This window comes from Aspergillus tubingensis (assembly GCF_013340325.1).
Source record: "Aspergillus tubingensis WU-2223L DNA, scaffold_15, whole genome shotgun sequence".
NCBI lineage: Eukaryota > Fungi > Ascomycota > Eurotiomycetes > Eurotiales > Aspergillaceae > Aspergillus > Aspergillus tubingensis.
The window spans coordinates 1,474,412-1,501,637 of record NW_023336289.1 but is presented as its reverse complement, the minus strand read 5'-3'; the positions used below and the strand labels follow the sequence as shown (position 1 = coordinate 1,501,637).

Genomic DNA, 27,226 nt, shown 5'->3' with positions numbered 1-27,226 from the left:
AGCCCCGTCGGATGCACGATAAGTGGATCGGATGTGTGTCCGAACAACATAGACCATAGGAAGGCGCCGGATAGGTATATAAACAAATATTCGAACCTGAAGCTGGAATGCAGAGAAAGCCAAAATCATATTAATTGTCGATTCGTCAAACCGTACAGAATGCCCTCGCGCACCGACTCTCCCCTCGACATTGCCATCATCGGCGCCGGTCTAGGCGGCCTGAGCGCAGCCGTGGCTTTACGTCGCCAAGGCCATCGAATCACCGTCTACGAGAGATACGATTTTGCTGGCGAAGTGGGCGCTTCCTTGAGCGCAGCTTCCAATGGATCCCGATTCCTCGAGCAATGGGGTGTCGATGTCAAGGCTGCGAAACCGGTGGTCTTGAAGAAACTTATTATGCATGACTGGGAGACTGGGACAATACAGAATGAATATGGTTTGGGGGACTACAAAGCCAAGTTTGGAACGGTCAGTCTGGGATTCATTCTTCACTCTCCGACCTGTCATTGACGTGGTTCTCAGGAATACAACAACTTCCACCGCATTGACATCCACCAACAACTACTCAAGTCTGCTTTTGACGAGCCAGGCGAAGGCACCCCTTGCACACTGAAGGTCAATCACAAGGCCGTATCGCTAGACGCAGAGGCCGGGCGCATTGTGTTCGATAATGGCGAGACGGCGTCGGCAGACCTTATCGTCGCCGCGGATGGTATTCGCGTAACTATTCCTACCCCATTTCCTAGTTATTGAATAAGCCTTATTTCATATTAACATAAACATAATACAGTCCCAAAGCCGACTTGAAATGGGGATCACCCCGGAATTTACGATGTCGACCTCATGCTGCTATCGCTGCATTATCAGCGCCGACAAACTCCGCAGCCTCGGGCTAGACGACTACATCGACAATGAGGCGATCGAATACTGGGGTGGATTTGGAATTAACAAAATCGTCATGTCACCTTGCAGTAACGGCGAAGTCGTGAGCTGCTATTGTTTCTATCCGGCAGAGTACAACAACTTGCGTGGCGATGGCTGGAATATCGCGGCTACTCCGGAGCAGCTGGTCGATACTTTCCCGGGACTGGATGAACGCATGAAGCTGTTGATGATGAATGCGGAGGATATTAAGATGTGGCGCTGTAGGATCCCCACCCCCTGTGTTTGATTTCACTCTGCTGATGATCGATAGTGTACCGTCACCAACCATACCCCTACTGGGCCAAAGGCAAAGTATGCCTACTTGGTGATGCCGCCCATCCCATGATGCCCGATCAGTCGCAGGGTTCGTGTATGGCCTTTGAGGACGCCGGCGCGTTGGGATTAATTTTCCACCGCACGTTCCGGGAAGAATATAGTGTCGCAGAGGGTCTACAGCTGTACGAGCGGCTGCGGAAACCACGAGCCACGAAAGTCCAAGAGGCGAGTTTTCGCGCACGCGAGGACCTGAGCGAGCGCATTGGATGGAGCTCGTCGACAGATCGACCGGGGAAGTTGACTATTGAGGAGGTGTGTGGATATAATATGCGAACGCATTTGGAAGAGCTGAAGACCCAATAGATAGTAGATCTGGTGTTTAGGTGGCTGTGTGTATATAAGTAGTTTCTTATGAGGAGTTGACCCGCAACATGATGCTGTTTATGCTGCTTTACGAAGTATTGAAATTCTTGCAGAAGGTTTTCGTGGAAGTATACTGACGCGGAATCACGTATCTCGATCATAGATCTAGCGCGGGGCGTAGTGTCATTAAAGCTCCTAGGCGATATCTATATTGTGTTACGAGGCCAGAGTTCCACTGAATTTATCTATTGGGAGCAATTACCAACAAACATAAATGACCATCAATCCACGCAGGTACCTGTGGAGGCCCACAGTGGGATGTCAGAAGTTTGCGTTGCTCCACATTCTACGCTAACTGCTTTCACTTCCGCCTTCTTAACTAGGTTAGCTATTCTGCCTACCAAAACAACACGTCCAGAGCCCTGAATCTTGAAGCAAGCAAGCCATACAAAGATGCCACCACGCAAAGAACTGACCCCAGAGATCCGTGCTAGACTCTGTGAGCTAAAAGCAATTGGATGGAGCTTTACTATGATTCATAAACGCTATCCTCATATCCCTTATTCAACTATACAGACTACAATCAAGCGCGAGAGTACTCGAGAACAGCAACACTCTGCACCTCGCTCCGGACGACCCAAAAAGATTACTCCTGAGGAACAGCAGCAGTTATTGGACTTGGTTAAGCAAGATCAGCATATAAAACTGCGTGAACTCTCTACTGCTGTACAGAGCAGTCCTTCAATCAGAACAGTTCAACGTCTATTACATACCTCTACACATGCAGGGAAATAATGTGAGCGGCCAGAAATCACTTCTCAACACGCAGAAAAGAGATTGAGATGGGCTCAAAAATATGCCGAATACGCTGCTGAAGACTTTCTACGAATTATCTGGTCAGACGAATGCTCAGTCGAGCGCGGAGCAGGAATTCGCAAATCTATACGACAAATCTATGCCTCTCGACCACCAAAGCAACAGATTTATTGAATGTGATATTTATGGTACGTTGTGGAAAGGGTGTTAAGCAAATTTTTTGGGCGGAACTGTGATTGTGGCGCGTAAGGATAAGAAAGATCTCACCGGGAGCATTACAAAGCTATTTGGATGTATTGTGATATGATCCTGAATTACTTTGGTGAGGGGAAGGCTCCGACGAGGTTGTATAACCGACAGGCATTTGAAAAGTGGTTTGCGAGTTACAAGCGGCAGGAGTCGATGAATGGACGCAGGGAGTGGAATGATATGCCGCCTTTGTATTAGGTTGGTTCATTAACGGGGGTAGCTTCCGTTGGAGTGAAAAATGTTATGATTGACTTGATATCAAGAATTTGGGCCGAAGGGTTTGATGCTTAATGTGCAAGCTGATGATGAATCGTTACTTTCTTGTTTATCATTGAATACTACGGCAGAGAATGGACCTTTGCCATTTTTTTCACGACTACTTTCTGCCAAGAAGAACTGCATGATAGGCAACACTGGTGAATCCTAGAGCTACCACCAAAACAACAAGAACCAATCAACAACAGTGGACTTACATAACTATTCAGTAATGCAAACTTCAGCGACTATGTACACGCAACGCTACGCCACAGAAATACTACACACTAACCGACTACTAAACAAACACCACCCCAGGAAACGAACTATACCTTATTCTCGCCCAATTCCCATCCCCGCCCTCATCAGCCCACACCGTCTCCAGTAACCGTCTCGCATGCGAGATATGTCCAAACCCCAACGTGTTCTCCATCACTATCAACCGCTCCTTAACAACCATCCTCCGCTCCATGCTATCCCTACAACTAGCGCCAGCAATCACCAACGGAAACAGCAGACTACCCTCCACGGGACTACCATAAGGAATCGCCAGCGCGGCTGTCAGGATGTGAGAGAGAGCATTCTCCACGTCTGCATGGTGTGGATCATAGCCGTCCACGATCTGATGTAGTCGTAACCGGATCGCCCATTCAAAGGCTGTTGTTGCTCTGTCTGCGTCGCTGTTTGTCAGAACAGTGCTGGTCGCATCGTGTTCCACTCGCCAGGTATCGAGCTGGGCGCGCACGTGCGCAGCGGCTGCTCGGAATCCGATCTCGGAGAGGTCGTCGACGCGTCGGCTGCGGTGGGCGGCGAGGAGGTTGACCCGGCCTAGGTATTCTAGTAGGGGTGGTGGGATGCCGGAGATGGAGTTGTCTCCGAGGGGTACTGGGAGGGAAGAGGAGGAAGTTGATGAGGTAAGGTCAGTGAGTCGCTCGCCTGCACGTAATAATGGGGGTTTGCATCTGGATATGGTGGACATGGCGTCGAGGTAGTGGAAGAGTTGGAGGCAGAAGGTTCCTTCTGGGGTTGATGCCAGGCGATGCAGATCGGTGGCAGCTGCTGCAGTACTGAGGAGGTTTCCTGCCGCTTTGAGATGCCATTTCCAGACGCGAGAGGTGCCTTCGAATAGCTCTGTGAGGCAGAGCAGGAGAATGGTGGCGCAGGCCTCGAGGAATGATTGGCTGTTTTGGTTCGGTCGACGGAGTAGGTTGCTCACTTGTGCTAGGGCTGTTATGGTTAGTGGTTCTTGATGGTGTTATAGGGTTTTGATCAGTATGTACCTTTTCCTTGACGCGCTAGGGCACGGTCCCAGATTTGGGGATAGATGCGCCGCCAGTGACAGCCACTAAGGCCTAGTATGACGCTAGTTAGCGTCTCCGATGCGGCGGCCATTGGTAGCAGGGTGGCTAGGAATGGGTTCGTCGTGGATTCAGTGGTCGTGGAACGTGAAAGTGCTCGTGACACGATATGTACATAGTGGTTGAATAGACTACGATCGTCGTCATTGTGCAGATGGGGATTGAATGCGCCATCTGGAAACTGAATGGGTCCGAGGATCATCTCCACATCGATCCAGAGGGGCGAGAATGGAGATAGCAGATCATCGCTAACGGACGATAAAAGGTTCTCGGAAGGGGAGATCGGATCGACCTCTGAGACTGGATCCGAATCGGAAGATAGGATGGGTTCGTGAGTAAATTCGGAAGAGGAAGACGTAGGCGACGGCTGCGGAGAGGCGAGGGCTGGTGACGAAGACTTCTCCCTTGGGTTATTCCAGTGGCATGGTAAGTTCAAACGACGACAATCGCTACATCGAGGTCGGCTTTCATCACACTTCTTCTTGCTATTGGCTTTTAGCTGTTGCAATGTAGTAGTTTTGGGGATCTTATGGGTGTCCGTACCGCGCCTTGCAGGAGGTACATCCACCGCGCGATCGGGAAGCCCTAGGTCGGCGATAAGCTAGCGACGGGACTTCAGAGGCAGGTCTTCCGGGCTTTTGAGGCTCACAGATGTGGCCCAGACCTAGTTGGTCAGCAAATATTGGCACTTGAGAACTAGAAGTGCAAAACATACGTGCACAACGAGAGCAGGGCGAGGCGCCATCACAGCGTTGCTTCTATTAGAGGTTAGCCTTGTAATCAATATTCGAAGAAGGGGTCAAGACTTACAATGACAGCGCATCGAGCGCATACGCGACCAGGAGCAGCCATAATACCGAAGCATCTTGGAGGAGAGAACAGAAGCGACGGAGAGGAGTACGTCGAAGGAGTTATCAGCGCAAAGCCGACGGGGAGGGGTTCGATAAGCGGAAAAGGCCGACGATTGGATGGCGCATGGATACGATATCAGTGCACTCGGGAGTCGTGGCCACTGATAAAGGTTGGGATCCGCATGCGGGGGGCAGTAGCGCAACTCTATATCCTCGGCTACATGGCCGGCAGTCAACCCGCTAGTCTAGTTGCTGTTTCTCCCAGAGAGGCCAGTTTGTTCTACCCGTCGCTAGAAAGCTACAGTGCGGGGTAGGAGAAGCCACCCTAAACATCAGTATTCGATGATTTTTGAGATAATTGACGAGGGTCAGAACAGACCAAGGATTTCATTAGAAGCGGATGTAGGAAGGTAGAAAACTTTCAGATAAAGGAGTGCTTTTGTTTTCCCGCGTTATCACTCCCGACTAACAGCATGATTGGGTAGGGCAGGGCTGGCCGTCATCCAACTGCGTATGTACCTGGCCTTAACTCGATACTTGGAGGTTATGTTCTGCAAATCTTGATAGTGCATTCAAACTGGCTGGAAGGATTTGCCTCCCCCGGAACTAACTGCTCATTCTATTCACCTGGGAGGTGAAACGTCTCTTTGAATGGTCAAAATCATCTCCCTGTCAATGCCTTGAATTAGCGTAAGATTTTCATCTAAAGTATAGCCCTTCATTTACCCTTCCACCTTTCCACCCTCTCATTCTCCCATCCCACATATCGCCCGAATTTTGCAACTAGTAGCATTCAGATCATTATCAAAAATTGGGCAAATGCTCGTTTATTACAGTATAAAATCAGTCCGGACACCACTCAAAATATTTTATCGATATCAGCTGTTTTCCTTCTTCCGTTACTTGTTTCCTGCCACTCCATTCATGGTGTTTGACTTATTGACAAGCGATAAGAAGTACACAAGCCAGTACGCTGTCAGGATATAGTACACTTTATACGTTCTCTCATCCATACCCACCGACGTCGCAAAAACACAACGAACACCAACAGCAAACGCACCAAGAAGATGGAACATTCCTGTAAGCACCAGGCCAACACTATGCAAGTCGAAAGGCCCAAGGCACTGTAACCATCCCCACAGGACCACAATAAACCCGCTAGCAGCAATCAGGCCAGCCGTGATGCCCCTCAGCATCTTCATAGAAGAAGCACTTGAACAAAGCACAGGGAGTGTTTTGCGCTTGATTTTCCGATCGCCATCCACATCATGAAACTCCTGGATATGGATAGTTCCAAGAACCCATAGTGAAAGAATCACGTCCACCTTTGGCTGTGCCGACAGTTGTGGGTATGTTTCGCAGATGATACTGTTCAAAAGGCGGAATGAGAGGAATGTCCAAAGGGCTGGGAAAGTGTTGCGGGATGCCCAGTGATCAAGTCTGGGCCATACGTAGCATATGTGGATTAAGGTTTCAGATAAGAGAAATATGACTAAGGCTTCGCCGCCAAGAAGGGTGTAGCAGATAGCAGGAGAGATAGTCCAGCTGATAAACCATCTCCATTTGGCTCCTATTATAGTGAGACGGCCGGCTGGGATGGGCCTTTTAGGCTTGTTGATTCGGTCTTCATCAACCGAGGTAAGCTGGTTAACGATGTCCCAGCAGTATTGGTGGCTCACCGAGATACAGAAGATCTTGGCGAACACAGTGAAACTTGAAAGATTTGGCGACGGTAGTAGCCGAATGCAAGCGGCTGATAAGTATAGAAGGACTCCTGCCCCGAGGTTGGATTTTAGAAGATGATATGTTATCACAGCCTCATTGCCGAGTAGGTGTATTAGGGCTGCTGTCCGGAATCTGATTCTGCACGATCACTGTTCAGCAAACGGACTTGACCACACGAATGAGACATGTTCTTACGCCTTCATTAGTACAGGTCATATAGTTGAGTTAGGACTAATTTCTAGCAAAAGTATATACTATGTAATGGACTTGCGAAATATGCTGCTCCGTTATGTTAGACTGTCATTATCCCAAGCAGGTTTATATAGCCCGACGAGTGACTTGGGCGTCAGCCATGTCGCTATCTGAGCACGATTAGTCAATTTCAAACTATTCGACAATCCCAGTAATAATCACAATGGAAGCATTAGAAAGCTTGTCCGAAGTTTGTTCATCAAGAGCTTACGAAGAATGTCTCGGTAAGCGGAACGCCTAAAATAAGCACATTCGGTGCCACTGCTTACTTCTGCGAAATTTATTGCTCATCGTAGCTTAGCGCTAACTGCCTTACATATGATCAGCTTACTTTGTATCTATCTCTGAGATTCAAGATGTACATAAATTTTGTCCTGCTTCTGTCAGTCTGCGCACTGCCCCCTTCGAAGGATTCCGGGTGATCCGATAATCAGCCTTTCGCCCAATAGTATGTCAGCTATGTTTCCTCTTCGCCGAATTCGCCGGTGACTGATGAAGCTTTTTATAGTTGCCTGTCTGTTTGATTTTGGCTATCCACGCTTGCTGTCAAATCTTTGCATACGATGACGTCGCATGGCGTTTTGCCGCCTTGTTTGCTGATAAGCATGAAAACCTGCCTCTGCATCTGTCGTCTTTCCCAACTAATATCGCTGTATCCTGTTTATGCCATGTGTATTGGAGGTGATTTGAGCTGACCATTGAGAAGGACATCCTACAGGGCCAGAGTGATTCAGCCGGTCAGCTATTTCTCCATGAGATATACTGAATAAGATGGCCCGCTGTCTATCTGACATTGTTTGGGAACTACTACTTTCAATCAGGCAGTCTTACTGCATATACCGTCTACGTGCTCTAATCAATCACGAGCCACTAGCAAAATTGCCGCATTAATCTTGTATTCTGACTCTCTTCATTTCTTGGTATACACTCCAGTGCTCACAGCATGATAACCTTTCTTGCCCACCCTAGCAGTCAGATCACTCGTCCACTGCTCGCCACGCGCTAACCTCTCCAAGGTTTTTCCAAAGGTATATTTCGGATGCCACCCTAGCTCTCTCACAGCCTTGCTGGAATCATAGACCCGATCGATCCTCGCAAGATGCTTCCACCCTTTCTGCCTGAAAATAGCGTCAACTTCGGGGAAAGCTTGCGCAATCACCTCAGCAGGATTTCGATTTAAAGTGTCGAGCGTGCTTTCATCGTTGTTGAAAGGCGGCGGAGCGCTTATGATATACTTCCCCCACCGGATATCCTTGGCTTTTCGCATTGAGCAAATTGACGCGCTGACAATATCTTCAATATCGCATCTGCGGTAGGCTAGTTCCAGAACTTTCAAGTTCTCATCACTCATGGCCGTACGACGGTCTTCATCATCGTCTTCCTCTGGGAAAAAGCGACTTGTTCGCAGAACTAGAACGGGCATTCCGCTTTCCTTCTGTACCAGCGCGCACATATCCTCGGCTGCGACTTTTGTTACGCCATAGATATTCTTTGGTTGGGGTACGACAGACTCATCGATCCAAGCGGCGGGGAAGCCGGGCTTCGGGTTTAGAGCCGTACCAAAGGCGCTGGTTGTACTGAAGAAAACAAAACTCTCAATTCTGTCCTTGAACTTGGAAGATTCTTCAAGAAGGATCAGAGTGCCCGCAATGTTGGTTGAAATGAATTCCTCCTTGGTATGGCTGCATATGTGCGGCTTATGCAATGTCGCCGTATGAAGCACATGCTTAATGGGGTTTTCGCGGAAGATGGATGCAATGAAAGTGCGATCGCAGACTGACCCCACGGCTGTCGTGGCTGAAGAGGAGAGAATGTCGATCCCCAGAGGTTTGTAGCCCATCGAAGGCAGGCAAAGCATTAGAGCCGTGCCTAGATGGCCAGCTGAGCCAGTGACGAGAACGTTGTACTCTGAGGACATCTCGCAAGTGCGGGCACCTAACAAATGTTCTGGAATGATATAGTTTCCGTGGGCGGGTGGCTTTACGCCAGATGAGGGCTCAGAATAAGCCGGAGGGACGCTTGGTATTTGCAGAGAAGGATCTGTTTTGAGGCCCCAATCGCCCGAGAATAGTTCTATCAAGCCATGTTTATATGCGGGTATTCTAAGACAATAAAACATGTGAGTCATTCGGAAGCTCTGTGTCGGCATCTTCCGATCGTTGATAGGCTGCCGTTAGACTTCCGCACGAGCTATTTAGTAAGACCCCTTGGCATCGGAAATCCACGTGAAAGAGCTTCGCATTTTTGGACGTCGTTTCAGTTCTCTAGGGAGCTACCAACATATACTGTAAATATCTCTCAATTCCTACAATTACGTCTCCTTTGCTCTAAACAAAGAGATCTGATGGCAGGACTTTCAGACCGGGACCAATGTGTAGCAATAGGAGTACTATGATCATATAAATACATCACAGTTCAAAATTTTCAGGATCGAGTGGCCTATAAGAGATAAATATGATATGACAGAGACAAAGATTTCGCGACGGCATGTTACTCCCTTCATCGCCATCCGACTTGACCACTGTTATGCTATTCATATAATTGTTTTCACGTGCCTATCATCTCTTCCTAGAAACACAGTTGGATCGGGGCTCTATGATAATTCATAATTAGAATAAGACAGACTGCGGTGTTCCTCTATATTCTTGTTATGGCATTATAAATGGCGGTAGTGAACCTATAGCTTTTGGCCTATATAGGAATCTGTGTTGATTGATAACATTTCAGAGACTTGACTTTTTCTGGTGCTATGTATATCTTGTGACACTTCAAATAATATTAGCTAACCGAAAGAGATGAAGTTCAGCTGCTACCAGTATGTAAGACAAGGTTAAACCTTATTAGTAAAATCAAGGACTTGCTAGGCAATTTTGGCGGTTTACTTGTATTTCTTCCTTTTCGATATGCAGCAGGAATAATGATAATCAGAGGGAATTGATACATTTTATCAATTCAAGAGCTATCTTACTAAATCTTTAGCATTGCAGTTTGCTGACACCGTAAAATATTTGACAATTGTTTCGGTATTCCGAGTACACATCGTGTAATCATATGAATAGATACCGCAAGACATATTGATTCACAGAGATATAGCACTGTCATGCCGAGACCCGCTGGCGAGCGGATCTCTACAGAAGTTTACAATATGGGACAAGTGCAATTTGCTAGCTCTCACTCTCACTATTCTGTAGCGTCTAGTGCAATGTGTTCGGGCAAAACTTGGTGAGGATTCCGGTCGATTTGACAAGAAAAGTGGCAGAGTGCGACCCCTTTTGAACTATGCTCTTTTTCGCTTAAAGAGAAAGACGTCGTTGGCTCTCCCTATCACTCCTTGAAGACATAAGCCTGGGTGCTATCAATACCGAATTCATCGGAACGTTCTTTTCGCAAGGGCAGTCCGAGGCTATTTTGGGGAAGATGCGGGATATTAAGGTACTGATTTGCGTCGATCGTGGTCCGACGGGATAGCAAACTTGGTTTTCAGAATGAGTATGGACTAAAATATGCACATTCATATTTACGATCTCATGAGCCCGGCGAGGTAGAAAATTATTTTCTTTCTAAAATAGAGATGGCGCTTGGCCTGGTTATTCGGCGAGGGTCCACGGCGGAAACAGTCTGAATGGTGTTGCTCAGAGCAAGATTGCCGTATCATTCCAAAGGGGATGCCCGCAAGTAATTAAGATATAGGAATGTACGGGTAATTCACATGATAAGTAGGTATATGAGAGATGCAGTAGAGAATAAGAGCAAAAATACATACAACAGAAGGGATTCGCTGGTGGTCACCCACCCAACTACTAACCTCCCGGCGTGTGGCTTGAGTACGGCTGAGCGGACGGGAAGCCCTATTTTCCACACCCTGTGGTCGTATGTACTTATCATTTATTGCTAACAGAATATATTCTACTCTTCGTTCAAGCTGCTAATGCTTACTGGCAGCCTCGGGTAGTCGTCTGCCATCAGTGTCCCCGCATCAACTCCAATTCTTACAAGCACCCCGCGCGAAATAATCCTATCTCGGCTAGACCGTTGCGCACCCTTAATGGCACACTTTCGGCAATGAACGGTTACATCATTCCAAGATTTCCAAAGTTAAATACACAATTAAAGTTGCATTGAGGTATTTCCATGGATACTGAATTATTGAGGCATAACTTAGCGAGCTGGCAATGAACCACGGTCCGATCCGTGCCTTAACACCGTTATGTCCGACATCCCCAGGATAATCACATCGGATCGCGCACAAGCTGACATGCCCCCTGGACCCACTTGACGGGTTAGCTAAATGACAATTTGTCCCCTAGTTCAATAACTCATCCATAGACGGTGCTCCAAAGGCTCTTGAAAGTTTGAGAACCCTGTCAGCAAGAGGATGGACTGATTTTCTTCGGACATTGCTGCATGAGCCCGGTGTCAGCACCATATTTCAGTAAGCACTTTAAGCTTTAATGCCATTGTACAAGGTGGCAGTACATCCCTATGCAAACAGGTGGGGGTTCATTATGAATGTCATTAGGGTGCTTCGAGTATGGCAGGCTATGATGATCCCACAATTGATGCCCCATCCGGGACTTGGTCGGACTTAATGAGAGTCTTTGATCCACTGGTTGATGTCATCCATGATGAATTTGCCATATCGCCGAGCAGGAGAACCTACAAATACTGCGCGGTGTTCACCCCCGCCTATCTATCATCAGCTAAACAACATACACGATCAACTCCACTTGTCCACTCCCAATCCAATACCATAATCATGTCTTCCAAATACGCCGCAGCCCACCAGTCCCCTCAAGGACCCGGTGACGCCCGCCCAACTGCTTTCCAAATCATCAAAGACCAAAACCTCGAAGACAAGCTCTCCGACAAAACCATCCTAATCACCGGCTGCTCCTCCGGACTAGGTGTCGAGACCGCGCGCGCACTCCACACCACCGGTGCAACCCTCTACCTAACCGTCCGCGATGTCAAAAAGGCAGAGGCCAATCTCGGCGACTTAGCCAAAAGCCCTCGCGTCCATTTTCTTCACTTGGAACTGAACTCCCTTGACTCCGTACGCGCCTGTGCAGAAGACTTCAAGTCTAAGAGCAAGAAACTCAACATCCTCATCGAGAATGCCGGCGTCATGGCGTGCCCGGAAGGCCGAACGGCAGATGGTTTCGAGACTCAAATCGGCAGTAACCACCTGGCACACTTCCTTCTCTTTAACCTTCTGAAACCTACCCTCCTGGCTTCCTCAACGCCCGAATTCAACTCTCGCGTCGTGATTCTCTCCTCCGTCGCTCACAGAATGTCAAGCGTCCACCTCGACAATATCAACCTCGAGGGCGAATATGAGCCATGGAAATCATACGGCCAGAGCAAGACAGCGGGGATTTGGGCCGCTAACGAGATTGACAGACGGTATGGTGCTCAGGGTCTTCACGCTTTTAGTGTGCATCCGGGTGGCATCAATACGGATCTCCAGCGCCATACTTCGCAGGAGCAGCAGACAGCTTGGAGTCAAGATGAAACACTGATGAAGATTTTCAAGAGTCCGCAACAGGGTGCTGCTACGACTGTGCTGGCGGCTGTGGCCAAGGAACTTGAGGGTCAGGGAGGGAAGTACTTGGAGGACTGTCAGATTTCTAAGCCATATGACCCTAGCAATGGTCTCTGGGGTCCGGGGTATGCTTCTTGGGCGTATGATGTGGACGGAGAGAGGAAGTTCTGGAAGTTGAGCTTGGAGTTGGTCGGCCTGAAGGATGAGTAAATTTATCAGTAGTTTACACTCCTTCCTGTGGGACGAGAGGCATGATATAATAATTCTGTATATAGCTAGTCAGTCTTTGGGATAAGAATGGAAGCATGACTTTATTATTCGCCATTACTGGACCAGTCAACGTACGGTTGTCAATAATGCAAAACTGTACGCTAGTTCATCGAGAAGGTTAGAGCATGAGAGAAAATATAGGATATGAGAATGTCAACCGTGATTGCATAATACAGCAAGCTACGCATGGTTAAAAGCAGCCATTCTTGAGGCTAACGTCTCTATTCCCACATGACTATGTGCTAGTGCATAACCTGAACAAGCACAAAGTGGCTCTCATCATTGAGTACAGCGCGGATAGGCCGGTATCTGTGCAGGTGGAGCAGACGCCGGGATTCTATGAATTATAGAGTATGCATCAAACATCACGATTTTTGGGTCTTTACTTCTTCAGTGTGCGATTTTAAGTTGTTTTTGGATATGTTCTATGTGGCACAAAGTTGATTGGATCTGAATTGATTAAAAAAGCCATAGCAGTAGTTCATCACTCATACGTACATAACGTCGCATCATAACACATAACAAAATGGGATGGTATACACAAAACGTCTGTCAGCCAAGTAAAACAATGATGCAACTCCTATAAACAACAAGAGACATCATTTCCTGAGCGTGATCACGAAATCCGATGGAGCCAATCATAGAAGTGTACTACCGGCTTCCAAGTGCTTCGGAGCTCCACGCATATCTCCTAACAGGCGGAGCAATCAAGAATTACACTTCAGTTGTGTGAGGGCTGAACGTCTCGTTTCCACCGCTCACGTGCGGAACATGAGAAGCCCCTGCTTTGGATGAAGTCGAGCCGCGGCGATCGTACGGATCGATGTCGGGAAACACGTATTTGGAGCTCTTCCAGGGCGGTACTTTCATAACGTACATTGTATCGATCTCCTCCAGTGTACGGCCACGGCCTTCAATGACAGCCACGTAAACCAGGCCCGCGGCAAGGAAGAGGCAGCCGGCAAAGACGTAGCCGAGCCGGAAGTCAATGGCACTCGTGATGAAGGGGGTAAAAAAGGCGAGAAGGAAGTTCCAGAGCCAGTTGGATGCTGTGGCGAGCGACATGGCGCGGGCACGGAATTCGGAGGGATACAGCTCTGCGATAATGGTCCACACCATGGGACCCCATGTTGATGCGAAACCTTTGTAGCGGTTAGCAACTGGGACTAACTGGACTAGAGTGGGGAAATGCCATTGATGACATACCAAGAATAAACAGGCAGGCGAAGACAACCATGACCACACCTGCTGTGTGGGTCCGTTCGGGGTTTTCGTGGTCGAGGGAGAAGTGGCCCACTGAGGCGAAAACCATAAAGCAGACAAACATCCACAATGCTCCTGTTATCAGGGATCGTCGACGACCATAGTTCTCAATCAAATACAGCCCTAGGAATGTTGTTCCGAAATTTACACCGCCTAGGATCATTTGTGTAACGTAAGAATTTGAAATACCGGCGCCTCGGAAAATCGTAGTTCCGTAGTAGAAGAAATAATTCGCACCAGTTAACTGTTGCAGTGCTTGAAGGGCGACTCCAACTGCGACGCGATATGTCATGCGGGGTGCATGGAATAGATGGGACCAGGTTATCTGTCCGCGTTCCTTTTCCTCCACGAATTTCTGCCGGATTTCGTCGATCTCGAGCTTCAGCATTCGGTGATTTTCAGGAATCCCGTACATTTTCGAGAGGGTACGGGCTGCTTTAGCCTCCTTTCCATGACGGTAGTCGTATCGGGCACTTTCTGGGAATAGTGCGATTCCGAAGCCCAGGATGATGGCCCAAATGTAAGTGACGCCCATGGGAATACGCCAGGATCCAGTGTCATTCCGGTCTTCTGTTCCGAAGTTGATACAATTGGCGACAAAAATTCCAAGTGTGATGAAAAGCTGATAGGTGCTGTTGACGTTAGCTTTCATATCATAATAATACAACAAGTTCGTAGGCATACCTAACAAGTGATCCACGAATGTGCCTGGGTCCAGTTTCTGCTTGATACATGGGAACAAGCAATGATAGAGCCCCAACGCCGAGACCAGCTACCCAACGACCCATGGCGACCTGGTACCACTTGCCGAATGGAGAAGAGATTTGTATGGTGATCCCAACACACACCATGGCACTCCAGCCGCTGATGGACCATTTCCGGCCAATGCGGTCTGCGATGGGAGCCGCAATAAGAGCGCCGATCAAGGTACCGATTGATAGCTGCGCTTATCAGCAAAAGTGAACTTGGGTCAAGCTGTCCATGCGTGTCTTACCAGCGCGACGATCAGACCCGAACGGGCATTGGAGAAATAGTATGTTCCGTCGGCATGCTGTTGTCCGTACCTTTGGAGAAAGTTCGGCATCTCCAAGAAGCCTGAAATTTGGCCAGTGTCGTAGCCGAAAAGAAAACCACCCATTGACACGAAAATACCCATTAAGAAAGAGCGCCACGTGAGCAGAGGGATAGGTGTATCCACTGTCCCCTCTTCAGATTTCTGGCCATTGGGGCCGGTGGCTTGCGCTTCTTGCTGCAACACATCACCATTGAACTCGTCTTGCGGCCTCTTACGAGGCATCTTGACCTTTGGCAATCTCATATTTGTCAGGTAAAGTAGGTGTCGAATTTTCAGACCGTAATGGCACAGTCTCCCTGCGGTATTGAGCTGTGAGAGTCAGGCATAAAGCTCCAATATATAGACCAAGGGAGGATTGTCAGCAATTCCGCATGATGGGTCCGTGATGTCATCAATTAGACTGGACTCGCTTGCTTCTTTGTCTGGTTGTCTGACAGGCGAAAAGGAACTCGTCTCCAATACTTTGTTCGGACAAGGGTACCCCAGCATGAGTGTTCAACTGCTCACGTGGTGGTCCTGAACTCTGGCCCATGGGACCCCGCATCAGCCACTGATGTTCTGACATGGGCCGAGATTGTAACTCTGGGGCTCGGGGAATTCGGTCATACCGAACATGTCATGCTGCAAGCATTTTGATGGGGAAGACTGATCTCTGGTTGGGATCCGGGGAAAGTCAATTCTTATGTCATCACTCAGAGGGGAAATTACCCCGGCACATATGACAGGTTGACTTGCAACAATCCAATGGCAGCTGTGTGAATGCCACCTGGGTTCCATGGCTCAAAATCGGTCCGCCAAAGCTCGGGATCTGGGGTCTTGGCCTACGTCTGAAGCCTTCCCCGCGCGTTTCGGTACATTTTGATCCTCGTCATATGTCCTTTGACCGACGAACCATCGGTAACATGCTTTTATGGCCCCGTACCTCTTGCGGCATTCTGAATGGCATAATCGGTATTTGGGTTGAACAGCGTTGCACTGTCCACTGCAAGGGCGACCTCACAGCCGGAGTCCCCGCCGGGTTTGATGCGCCTCATTTTAGGAGGGGGGGTGTAGGGGTTTGTATGTCATCTTCGGCTGTGTACTTATGGTGGATGATTGTCATCAGTGGGATGCTGACACGGGGTCAGCAACTCGGGTGCTTGTACTCAGGGCGGTTGATTGCTCCGCGATGCCATAATATCTGCACGCCGTGGCGCCTGCTATCATCTTAGCTGAAGATTGGTCGGAATCCGACAGAAGTAAATCAGAATTCCAGGTACTGTAGTATTAGCTCTGACAATTCTCATTTGATTTGATATCATGGCATCTGGTCTGCTATTATTCTCAAGAAGGTTGCCAGGAGCTGGTGACTGAAATGAGCTGGTGAAGATAAAACGCGGCGACGCGCCGGTCCCGTCCGACATCACCTGATTGGTAGGAAGTAGCAATACTCGGGCTAGTCCTACACGGCACTTTCCGTTTGCAGTCAACGTAAAGGGAGGCTTGTATATTGCTTATAACACGGATTAACAGCCACAAATGGTATTGTAGCATGAATCAAGTGTACTGGCACTGCGGAAGGTCGCTAATATATGGGAGAACACGACCTAGGCTAGGGGATGATCGTAGTAGCCTTTCTTATCTGAGGAAGTGTTAGTCATGGGTGTTCTGAGTGTATTCACAGAGAATTCTAATCTCTTACCAGATACCACCCTAGCGGTACTATATCCGGAGGATAGTACACTCCTAAAGCGCACAGGATCTGCTGCTAGAGGCAACAGAATCGGGCGGTAAAGAGGCATGGGCAGGTGAGAGTATAAACACTACACCGGAGAGGTAAACAACGTATGAATGGAATATGAACAGGGCATGATCATATATGGCAGTGAGCAGATTGACCAATGAGAAAAATAGCATGATGAAGTGCGAAATCCATACGAGGGCAACAACGACCTATACTACTATGAAATGTCGCCACGATATATAAAAGGTGAATCAGAGCGGGTCATCCGTAGGTAGTAAAGTGATTAATGAACATCAACTGATCGCAGGTACAACTAACTAGAGAACTACAAGAGGTCAAGATGACGAAAGTATGCTGATTGATATTCTTTGAACGTACTTTATGTTCACTCCAATGGTCTCTGGCTTGACTAAGAGACGATTTTTAAATACAGATCATATTCTGAAGTGAATTTTTGACAACTGGCTTATGTAGCCAAAACATCTGCTGTCCTTCAACAAGGAACGGGGCTGTGGTTTAGTGGTATAATATTCCCTTAGCATGGGAGAGGTCCGGGGTTCGATTCCCCGCAGCTCCAACCTTCTTTTTTTCCCGTCATGTTGACTCACACACCCTTGTTGCGCCCTTCCGTCCGGTCGCAGATGTCCACCTCTTTATTTTATCTATTTATATTTATCACACAGAATTGTGCGGCCATTGACACCTTCGCTCCTAGGACGATATTCTTTCTTCCGGCATAGAACGACGGGTTTAGTCGGAGTTGTCTCCTCAATTCCAACGACAAACTTCCGCCCGGGGTACCAAAACCCCGAGCGCCGTTTTACCATGGGAATATCCCAATTACCCGAGTCCATGGAAGTCTCAAGCACACTCTTTGGTACGCTAACAAAGTAAGGATAAGCTTTCCTGATTGCTACTAACCACGTCTCACCTGCTTGTAGTAAAGATAGACGATAGCTGGTGCTGCCATAGCGGATTATTTCATGCTTGAGTTCCCGCTCACTCGAACAATGACCTATGGATCTTGCCGTGGACAGCTCGCCCATACCCCCTGTTACTCTGGGGATTATCTCTGCTTGATAGGTAGGTAGGGCGCTACTCGGACTAAGTAGCCGTATAGATCGTCCTGTATTAAATAAAACCCCGTGGAAGATGTGCCTCTTAACGGGGTTTGCCGGGGCAACCTACAACCATAAGATTGATCTTGTGTGAATCAATTAGTATATTCTAAGACCACTCGTGGTCACTGAGCGAGAATGATAATGAAAAATTAAATAAACTGTGCATGAAATGTGCGTTAAGCTACTTGTTTTTGTCAAATGACTAGACTAGTATCCGCGTATATTCATACAGATGTTTTCGTCCAGGAATCATTGTGTGGTGTTGTAGTATGTAATCACCCCATCGAGTACACAAATTCCTAGCAAGAAATGTTCCCAGAGAACGCCCAATTCACTTATTCTTCAACACCATGAAATGAGCGAAGCATGCCCTTGGCAGCGTGCGCCCCAAGAGCATCTAGGCTCCCCATTCCCACCATCTCGAGCACACTGATATCAAATCCAAAGATTGATTTCCACCACTGCCTCAACTCAATAGCAACAAGGGAATCCAAACCCAGCTCTGACAGAGAGCACGATGTCTGCAACTCTTCCTCTGGCTTCAGCAGGAATTCAAAGACCTTCCGTCCAATCTCTCGAGCAAGGAAATGGGCAGACTCGGACTGATGTAATAAAGTGGCGTCGCCCTTCGCCTTAATGATGAAGGCTTGCAATTCATTTCCGGACGGCGAACTCGTGGTGGAATGACCCTCCGCGTTTTTATGAAAGAAGGCCATTCGGATGTCCCCATGCCAGAGTGAACGGTTTCCCTGGTCACTCAAGCACATGTTGGAGCGGATTCCAACATATAAGTTACTGGATGTCGAACCGACAGCTACTTCGAGGGCCTCAAGAAGCTCCTGCTCGGTTATGTCACCCTCCGTGGCACTGATACGGGCAGTCTGTTGCGTGGATGTCTCATTCTCGGCCATATATCCTATTTCTTCGACTGTACCTACCTGGACGGCACAGGCCGGAAGCCCCAGGTTTAAGCGATAACGAGCAAAGGCATCCAAGAAGGTATTAGCACTCGCATAGTTACTCTGACCAGGATTTCCAACAATGCCAGACATGGAGCTGAACATAACGAAGAAGTCAAGATCAGCGTTGATAGAAGTGGACGCATGGTGGAGGTTCCACGTTCCCTTGACTTTGGGGTCAACAGCAGTGTCCCAGTCGTTTTTCGTCATGCGCGAGAAGCTGCTATCACGAAGAACCAAGGTCATCTGAAAGATCCCCTTGAGGTGGCCATGAGCCTGAGTCATGGCCCTAGCGACATCGTCCAAGTTCAAAACGGTCCCTTGCACAAAGTCAGCGCGACACCCCATGCTGGCAAGCTCTTGAGAAAATTCCAAGTGCTCTTCAGTAGTTCCAGCGCTACGAGAAAGGTAGATGAGATGACGGGCGCCTCGTTCTACCATCCATGTAGAGACAGAACGACCCAAGCCTCCTAGACCACCAACGAGCAGATAAGCTCCCGAGCTATCAAACTGAATGATCTTCTTATGGTGCGCTATATTCTCGTCCAGAGTGACCTGGCCAGCTGCATTGCGCATGGACACAACAATCTTGCCCAGGTGGATACCCTGCTGCATGTACCGAAAGGCGTCCAGAATGTGGGCTGAGTCGAAGGTCCTGATGGGACGGATAGGATGTATGTGACCTTCCCTTAATAATCTGGTGACGTCTTTGAGCAGCCTGCAGAGTATTCGGTTATTGAAAGCCAGCATATGTAACCCTTCATTGAATACTTACTCCTTGGCGATGGTCGGCTTCAAGGAACAGATCTGATCCAGATCGACGGAACAGTAGCTTCTATTACTCAAGAAAGGATTCATTTCCAGCTTTCCAGAGCCCAGCAAGTCTCGTTTACCAATCTCGATCATTCTACCAAAGGGCGCAATGCACTCCCATGTAGCGTGCAGTAGCTCGCCAGACAATGAGTTCAGTGCCAAGTCAACACCCCTGTTGTTAGTTTCTCGCATGATATCGTCCGCGAAGGAGGCATTCCGTGAATTAAATATTCTATTCCGAGGCAGATGAAATGTATTCATCAGATATGCGACTTTCTCCTCGTTTCCGACACTTGCATAGATCTCAGCCCCGACCATCTGGGCAAGCTGGATAGTGGCAAGACCAACACCACCGCAGGCGCTGTGAATAAGAATGGACTGGACCAAGAAAAGGTCAGAGAAACATATTTCCAAATTAAGGAGTCTAGATGCCGAGGGGAGAAAAAGCACTTACCTCGCCCCTTTTCAGATTACCGATGGTGAAGATGGAGTAGATGGATGTAGCAAACACGCAAGGCATGGTAGCAGCATCTTCAAAATTCAGGTCGTTTGGGATTTTCTCACAAAGATCCCCCGGCACAACTCTATATGTGGAAAATGCACTATTTGATATGAGCATAACACGGTCGCCAGTGTTAACAGACGTTACGCTGGCACCGGTGCGGCGGACAATGCCGGCTGCTTCGTAACCAAATCCATGTCCAGAGTCCCCAACAATGCCCATAGCAACCAAAACATCCTGTACCCGAAGTTAGAAACACCTTACAGCTTTGTCTAGAATACTGTGATTTGGTCTGTCTCCGACATACCTTGAAGTTCAAACCAGTGGCATGGATTTCGACCTCGACATCGCCAGCTTCCAGCGGATCTATCTCCTCGTCCACCCAGTGTAAAGCAGTGAGATAGCCAGGCTTGCTGGAACGAAGAGCAATAACCCCATTAGGCTCTGGATCTGTAAGCTCATCTTGTACGGAGAAGGGATGTATCCGTCCGACATGGACGGTGTTCTGTATAATGGCATATTCGCACTCTGGCTTGAAAACGTCATCTTCTTCGCGTTTTTGGAATTTCTCGAACACGTCAATGATTCGGTCCACAGATGAAATGATACAGTCAACCTCGCAAGTGGCGAAATCAATAAACATCTCTGATCGTATGGCTCTGGCAAACCCATTGATCTGGCCGAATCGTGGGTCCTTGCATTGAACCTGGCACAGACCAGTCAACCAGAAAATACCGCAGTCATTGCCTTGATCAACCAAGGCCTTGAGTGACTCAAACATATTACTGTCCATCTGTTCAAGAAATGGTGTGTCATCATCAAGAAAAGCAATGACGTCTTGCCCGTCCGGCAAAGGCTCCTGCAGTCCCCGGCGATCAATGGTATACCCTCTGTTCTGTAGGCCTAGGACGATGGAACGCGCATCCTCGGAATCAACAATAGTAAGTAGAGTGACCTTCTTCCTAGGGGAGAATTCAATCTTTGGTCTAGCCAGAATCATAGTATTTAGCTGATTGGGTGCGGCTGCATCAGGAACCGCGGCATCAGGAGCGCAGAATCCGGCAGCTTTCAGCTCTTCTGTCCACCGGTCGACACTGATATATGGCTGATCAACCCGGCCATCATCTTCACCGTACCACCATCCAGCTAGCGTTCCCCAGATATAGTTGACCCAATTCGAACTTGGGGTGAGCTCATGAAGCAAGAGTCGGCCATTAGGGTGAAGTAGTTTTCGGACATTGCTCAAAGTTATATTGAGATATTTAGTTGCATGAATGACGTTGGTTGCTAGAATAAGGTCATATTTCCGACCGTCAAAGCCCTGCTCTGATTGATCTTCGCTGATGTCAAGAGGAAGATATTCGATATCCGGGTAAGCATTGAATCGTTCTCTAGCGGCGACGAAGAAACCAGACGAGATATCACTGAAGGTGTACTTTGAGTACAGAGACTTTCCACCAGGTGTCAACCATCTCAGGAAGTTAACAGTGGAGCCACCAGTTCCAGCGCCTAATTCGAGCACTCGCAAATTAGGTTTGCTGTGTGTCAAGTGTTTAAAGAATAGCGACTCGTCGCATTGATCCGCATACACATACAGTTTGACTAGTATGTCATCCGCAAGAAGAACATCGAGCGCCTGCTTGTCACCGGTAAAGATATCCCTCATGTTGCTATGGACTTTCTGAATCCCCGCAGCAACACCGGCAGCTGGGGTCTGTGATAGTTCAGTGGCGATGGAATTGACTCTGATCTCGATTGTCGCGTTATCGAACTTATCAAGCCGTTGGAGCTCCGCTGTCTGACACTGACGGTTGACCCACGATCTGTACTTCTTCATGTAGTCAATCGAGGTGTCTAATTCTGAGATCGTTCTCTTTGTATGAATCAAACATAACTGAACTAGCTCACGCAAGATTGGAATGTGTATGCTCCGGTTAACAGCAGACGGTTTTATCAGAGTGTTGGGGTCTAAGAAATCGATATGAGGACCCCATTCTGCACGAGCCGTCGGTTCAGCGTATCGCGTAGACACCTGATCATCTAGAACGGAGAGCTTGACCCCAGAAATGCGCAAAACAACCTTACCATCAGCAGTAATACACAGAGATCCACCAGAAATGCAATTGCTTTGACTGTAAGATGCGGAGGCTCGTATTTGGACATCCTCAGAGCAACGGGAGACGCAGATTTCTTCGACATTGGTGGGCACCATGACCCTGCCCCTAGTATTGAAGAGGCCCTTAGTTGCGGCAACACTGAGAAGCTGCAGTGAGGCATCAATGACAGTTGGATGCACATGGTAGTTCGTATCATCATCTTCCTTTCTAGTGACTTCCGATGTCGCGTTCGTCGTTGTAGTGTCAGATCGAACGTCATCAAGGCGTTGGAACGTGGGTCCAAAGTTGAGACCAGAGTTGGCCAAGGACTGGTATAAACGACGTTTCTTAATCTTGCGCACAAAAGGTTGGTTCTTCTTCTCTTCTCTTAAGATTTTATCATGGGCCTTGGCCTCTCCGGAGCAGTGCTTGGTCCAGGTAGTTCCGTTGTGTGATGCAATGCTAAATTCCCACCACTCACTATCAAGAGAGTCTGTCCATCGACAGCGACGTAGCATAGTTGTTATCTCAACAGGAGTTTCTTCTCTTAGCACAAGGGCAGTGCTAATAGTCACCTTGCGCAGAATGAATCCCTCATTGACCATGGTCACTTGCCGAACAGCTTCACCGATCATGCCGGCATATCCAGCGAAAGGAAAGACAATGTCTTTACCGACCCTGTGGTCACGGATCCATGGAGCGTTTTCCAAGTGAAAAATGTTCCGGAATAGCACATTGAAATCTGGACTCTCCGTAATCCGTACACCCAGGAGATCGTGATGTGCATGTTCTTGGTGACGCCACCCCTGACTCAGCCGGGACTCGTACCAAAATTTTTGCGTGTGGTTCCAAGGATATCTAGGTAGATCTGGCAAACATGAGCCCTTGTTGATTACTCTGCCGAGGTCCACAGGAACATTGCGACTGTGCAGGGCTCCAATTGCCACTAATAGAGATTCAACATCGTTTTGTTTGCGGGTAAGTGTTGGGACATAGTGAGAAGTATTTGAATGCTCACTCAAGATTTGACGTAGAGGTCCTGCGAGCGCCGAGTGAGGTCCAATCTCAAGGAACATCATGTTGTTTGCAATGTTGTGTTGCATAATAGATGAGATAGCCGAATGAAAGAGTACCGGTGATTCTAGGTTTCTCTGCCAGTATCTTGCCCCGAGATCACAGTCCGGTATAAGCTGCTTGCCCGTGACACTGCTAAAGAACAGCTTAGTGGGGAGTTTAGCAGACACCTCTTGTTTGATCGAATCATAATAGTCCTGCCCGACCTCGGACATATGATGAGAATGGTATGCCTTGTCGACACGCAGAAGACTTGCTAGGATAGCAGGTTGATCGTCTTTGATCCTGGAAACCACACGTTTAACCACTTCGACATCGCCGGCGAGGGTGACACTCAGGGCGGAATTCTCGCAAGCAATGATTACTCCAGGCTCCAGGTATCTCTGAACATCCTGAGCACTCATTCCTATCGCCGCCATGGCCCCAGACTTGGAGAGCAGCCTTGTAACCTGACCACGATAAAATGCAATCGTGATGGCCTCATAGGCTGTAACACTCCCCGCAGCATATGCAGCCGTGATCTCCCCACTGGAATGACCGACAACAGCAGTAGGATGGACCCCAATCGAGGCGAAAGTATCCACTAAGGCAATTTGGATGGCTGTACAGAGAGGCTGGGATATTTCAGCTAAGCCAAGTCTGCTGAGGTTTGCTGGCTTTTGAAGCTCATTCTCAATGCGCCAATCGGGGGCATGGTCGAGGGTTTGTAGATGCGCATCGAGGGCTTGGATTGTCTTTCGGAAGACAGGATAGGATGGGCTCTGGAGTAAACAACAGCCCATTTCTGGCCACTGGGCACCCTGGCCGGTAAATACCATGACGATGTTGGGTGGGTTTCCAGCCTTCAATGGCAGCGAAGGTGTGATCGAGCCCGTTGGGCCTGCCACGGCAAAGGCCCGACGAGACAAATGCTCTCTTCTATTAGCCAAAGTGAACGCCAAATCGGTAACCCTGTCCGGGTTCTTCTGGACCCAGGTCTCATAATTGAGAATCATCTTTTCCAGGGACTCTTTAGTATTGGCTGAGAAGACAAGTAGTTCTGGAGAGTTGGAAAATTGCTTGGGGGCTGGGGAGACTCCGTAGCTGAGAGTAGAATCGAGAACAACGTGCGCATTAGTTCCCCCAATGCCAAATGAGTTTACACTGATACGCTCCTTTCGTCTCTCAGGCCACGGCATCGGCTCCGTGGGGACCGAGAGCCCACAAGAATTCCACGGGATGTTGGGGTTGGGCTCATTGAATTTGATGTTCGGAGGGATGGTGCGGTTTTCCAGAGCCATCACTGCCTTGATTATTGATGTGAGGCCTGAAGCACCTTCAGAATGACCGAGATTAGGCTTGATGGTGCCTATCTGTACGCCACCAGTAGGGCCGAAAACTCGGCCAACAGCTCTGGCTTCAATAGGATCCCCAGCTGGCGTCCCGGTACCGTGACACTCGACAAATGCAGTCTCGCCAAAATCTGTGATACCCGCCACCTTGTAAGTTCGTCTTATCAAAGCCTCCTGAGCGACATCATTGGGAATTTGTAGGCCGGCGGTGCCCCTCCCGTCACTGTTACATCCTGTGCCGCGAATGACGGCTCGAACGGGATTGCCATCCTGAATGGCATCAGACAGGCGCTTGATGAAAATGGCAGAAATAGCCTCTCCGCGACTATATCCATCGGCATCGGCAGAGAAGCTCTTACAAGAGCCTTCTGGTGAAAGAACTCCTTGCTCTGACATTGCAGCCGACATGCCTGGGCCCATTATCAAGTTGGTCCCGCCAACAACAGCCCCCTCACAGTCTCCACGGGTAATTGCCACACACGCTTCATGTAGTGCGACAAGGGAGGCTGAGCAACCGGTGCGGACTAGCATACTTTGCTTCAAGTTAGCAGATGCGTGTAGTGCCAATCTTCAACGTACGAACCTTGGGCCCGTTAGATCCATCTCATATGTAACCCGGTTTGGCAGCATAAAATCACTGTATCCAGTCGCTCGATACGGACCATGATGTTGGTTTTCTTTCGCAAACATTTCGAGCCAGTCATCTCCAAACGTGCCTATATAGCAGCCAATCGAACGTCCTTTACGGTGTACCTCGCCTGCGTCTTCTATGCATTCCCTGGCAACTTCCAGAATTTGCCTCTGTTGTGGGTCTAGCCGTTCAACCTCAGCCTTTCTCATGTTGAAGAATGATGTGTCAATGGCAGAGAGGTCAATACTCTCATCGAGGAAGTACCCATACTCGGTATTAACGGTGCTCGGCTTCGACCTCTCAGAATAGTGTGCAGCAGTACTGTATCGAGACTTTGGTACTGGGCCACGGGCATCACCTTTGGAAATCAAGAAATCCCATAGTTCCTGTGGTGAATGCAAGCCTCCAGGGAGGCGTACGGACATACCACAGATGGCGATAGGGACTTGTAAGGCAGTCTGTGGAACATGATCTCCATTGGTAGAAGGACCATTACCATCGGTTCCAACATGGCAGCCATCCAGACATATACTGTTGGTGACAACAGCATGATTGGCCCTATCTCCGTTGGCGCGAACTGGTGCCACTGTGTTAGACATAGGCTGCGTATGAAGGATTTGTATGGGATGATGCAAACAAAGTGTAGCAATGACCTATTAAGTCGGTAACAAGGTAGTGCACAGTGGATTGCTAGAATCAGTGAGATCTTTTTAGCCTGACGAGCTGGGCGAAGGCCTGTTAAGTATTCAAGGGTAGGCAAGTATTTACAGCAGACGATCATCAGCCGCACGAACAATATTGCTCGGATTGCCTTCTGGAGGCAGCCATTATAATGATACGTGTACTATACATTAAGAAGTAGAGTCTTGCATACAAACTATAATGCCACTACCCTTACATGCTCCCCGATCAAGAAAGAGCCTGATTCAAACTCTAATCAGCTCAATCACCTGTGTAGGCAAATTCAAAATTGACACTGTTCGGGTTTAGTGGTAAGTGCTCTTCAATAAAAAGGATCTCAGAATGGTGACTGCAGATAGATCTCTGAAACTCGTAATAAAAGTTGGGCAGGTGGAGTATAGACACTCCGACCACTTATCATGATACTGCTCTGATTCGAAAATATCTTGTAGATTTAAAGCGAAGGAAATGAAAGCGCTGGTTCGGATTATACATCTGAAGGTAAGTGATTTTATTTGGCGACGTATGCCTCGCCAGCTATTGCGAATGCGTGGATGTCAGCGAATAACAATCTACCCAGAGTAAACCACCAATGGGTCTGATGCAAGAAGTACTATAATCGATAAACCGAATAATTAGAAATCATAGTTGTGACCAATCCTATACATGGTAGTGGGGATATCTGTTCTTCAGCTTATGAACGTTCAGCCACTGTAGATCACCAAACGTACCTGGTGTGTAGGATGTAGGGTATTAGCCGCCGATCTACATTTAGTCAAAAAAATGTACTTAGCCGCCGAGGCATGGTACCCCCCAAATGTGACATCTCATTTCTTCAAAAAAGACCAGACTAATGGGTAACAGTGTTTGATTGAATTCAGCGATCAACATCCCATGCTCATGGTATACAGGCGGTCAGTTACAGGAAGTGGGCGATCAACATGACCTCTCAAATTCTGTTTGAGTATTCTCACGCGCAGGGACTGGCGAACTATTTAGTTCCTAATGCATAAAACTGGAGCAGGAAGAACTTCTTTGCTCCGGTTTTATCAGCAGTTCAGCACCCTGTATTCCAT

The 27,226-nt window shown here is 48.3% G+C and overlaps 6 protein-coding genes and 2 non-coding genes across 8 annotated transcripts; 3 read left to right on the top strand and 5 right to left on the bottom strand.

Annotated features, from left to right (window-relative positions):
- Nucleotides 1–159: 159 nt before the first annotated feature.
- AtWU_11328 (FAD/NAD(P)-binding domain-containing protein) lies at nucleotides 160–1,563 on the top strand (the record flags this gene model as incomplete). The annotated part of the gene is made up of 4 exons (XM_035506428.1): nucleotides 160–468; nucleotides 523–720; nucleotides 791–1,145; nucleotides 1,196–1,563. 4 exons carry the CDS (start codon nucleotides 160–162, stop codon nucleotides 1,561–1,563), a joined length of 1,230 nt encoding a protein of 409 aa, XP_035362321.1.
- Nucleotides 1,564–3,181: 1,618 nt separating this feature from the next.
- Nucleotides 3,182–5,093, bottom strand: AtWU_11327 (transcription factor domain-containing protein; the record flags this gene model as incomplete). Its single annotated transcript, XM_035506427.1, has 5 exons — nucleotides 3,182–4,110; nucleotides 4,164–4,726; nucleotides 4,785–4,905; nucleotides 4,957–4,999; nucleotides 5,052–5,093. 5 exons carry the CDS (start codon nucleotides 5,091–5,093, stop codon nucleotides 3,182–3,184), a joined length of 1,698 nt encoding a protein of 565 aa, XP_035362320.1.
- A 2,886-nt stretch (nucleotides 5,094–7,979) lies between these two features.
- AtWU_11326 (NAD-dependent epimerase/dehydratase family protein) lies at nucleotides 7,980–8,987 on the bottom strand (the record flags this gene model as incomplete). Its single annotated transcript, XM_035506426.1, has 1 exon — nucleotides 7,980–8,987. One exon carries the CDS (start codon nucleotides 8,985–8,987, stop codon nucleotides 7,980–7,982), a length of 1,008 nt encoding a protein of 335 aa, XP_035362319.1.
- A 1,838-nt stretch (nucleotides 8,988–10,825) lies between these two features.
- On the bottom strand, nucleotides 10,826–10,941 carry AtWU_r66. Its single transcript, XR_004775250.1, has one exon. It is a non-coding gene; the product is annotated as a 5S ribosomal RNA (ribosomal RNA).
- Nucleotides 10,942–11,825: 884 nt separating this feature from the next.
- On the top strand, nucleotides 11,826–12,821 carry AtWU_11325 (short-chain dehydrogenase; the record flags this gene model as incomplete). Its single annotated transcript, XM_035506425.1, has 1 exon — nucleotides 11,826–12,821. One exon carries the CDS (start codon nucleotides 11,826–11,828, stop codon nucleotides 12,819–12,821), a length of 996 nt encoding a protein of 331 aa, XP_035362318.1.
- Nucleotides 12,822–13,595: 774 nt separating this feature from the next.
- Nucleotides 13,596–15,441, bottom strand: AtWU_11324 (sugar porter family MFS transporter; the record flags this gene model as incomplete). The annotated part of the gene is made up of 4 exons (XM_035506424.1): nucleotides 13,596–14,023; nucleotides 14,088–14,776; nucleotides 14,829–15,085; nucleotides 15,139–15,441. 4 exons carry the CDS (start codon nucleotides 15,439–15,441, stop codon nucleotides 13,596–13,598), a joined length of 1,677 nt encoding a protein of 558 aa, XP_035362317.1.
- Nucleotides 15,442–17,447: 2,006 nt separating this feature from the next.
- Nucleotides 17,448–17,519, top strand: AtWU_t267. Its single transcript has one exon. It is a non-coding gene; the product is annotated as a tRNA-Ala (tRNA).
- An 879-nt stretch (nucleotides 17,520–18,398) lies between these two features.
- AtWU_11323 (type I polyketide synthase) lies at nucleotides 18,399–26,068 on the bottom strand (the record flags this gene model as incomplete). The annotated part of the gene is made up of 5 exons (XM_035506423.1): nucleotides 18,399–19,740; nucleotides 19,798–20,213; nucleotides 20,290–20,574; nucleotides 20,645–25,370; nucleotides 25,422–26,068. 5 exons carry the CDS (start codon nucleotides 26,066–26,068, stop codon nucleotides 18,399–18,401), a joined length of 7,416 nt encoding a protein of 2,471 aa, XP_035362316.1.
- Nucleotides 26,069–27,226: the final 1,158 nt, after the last annotated feature.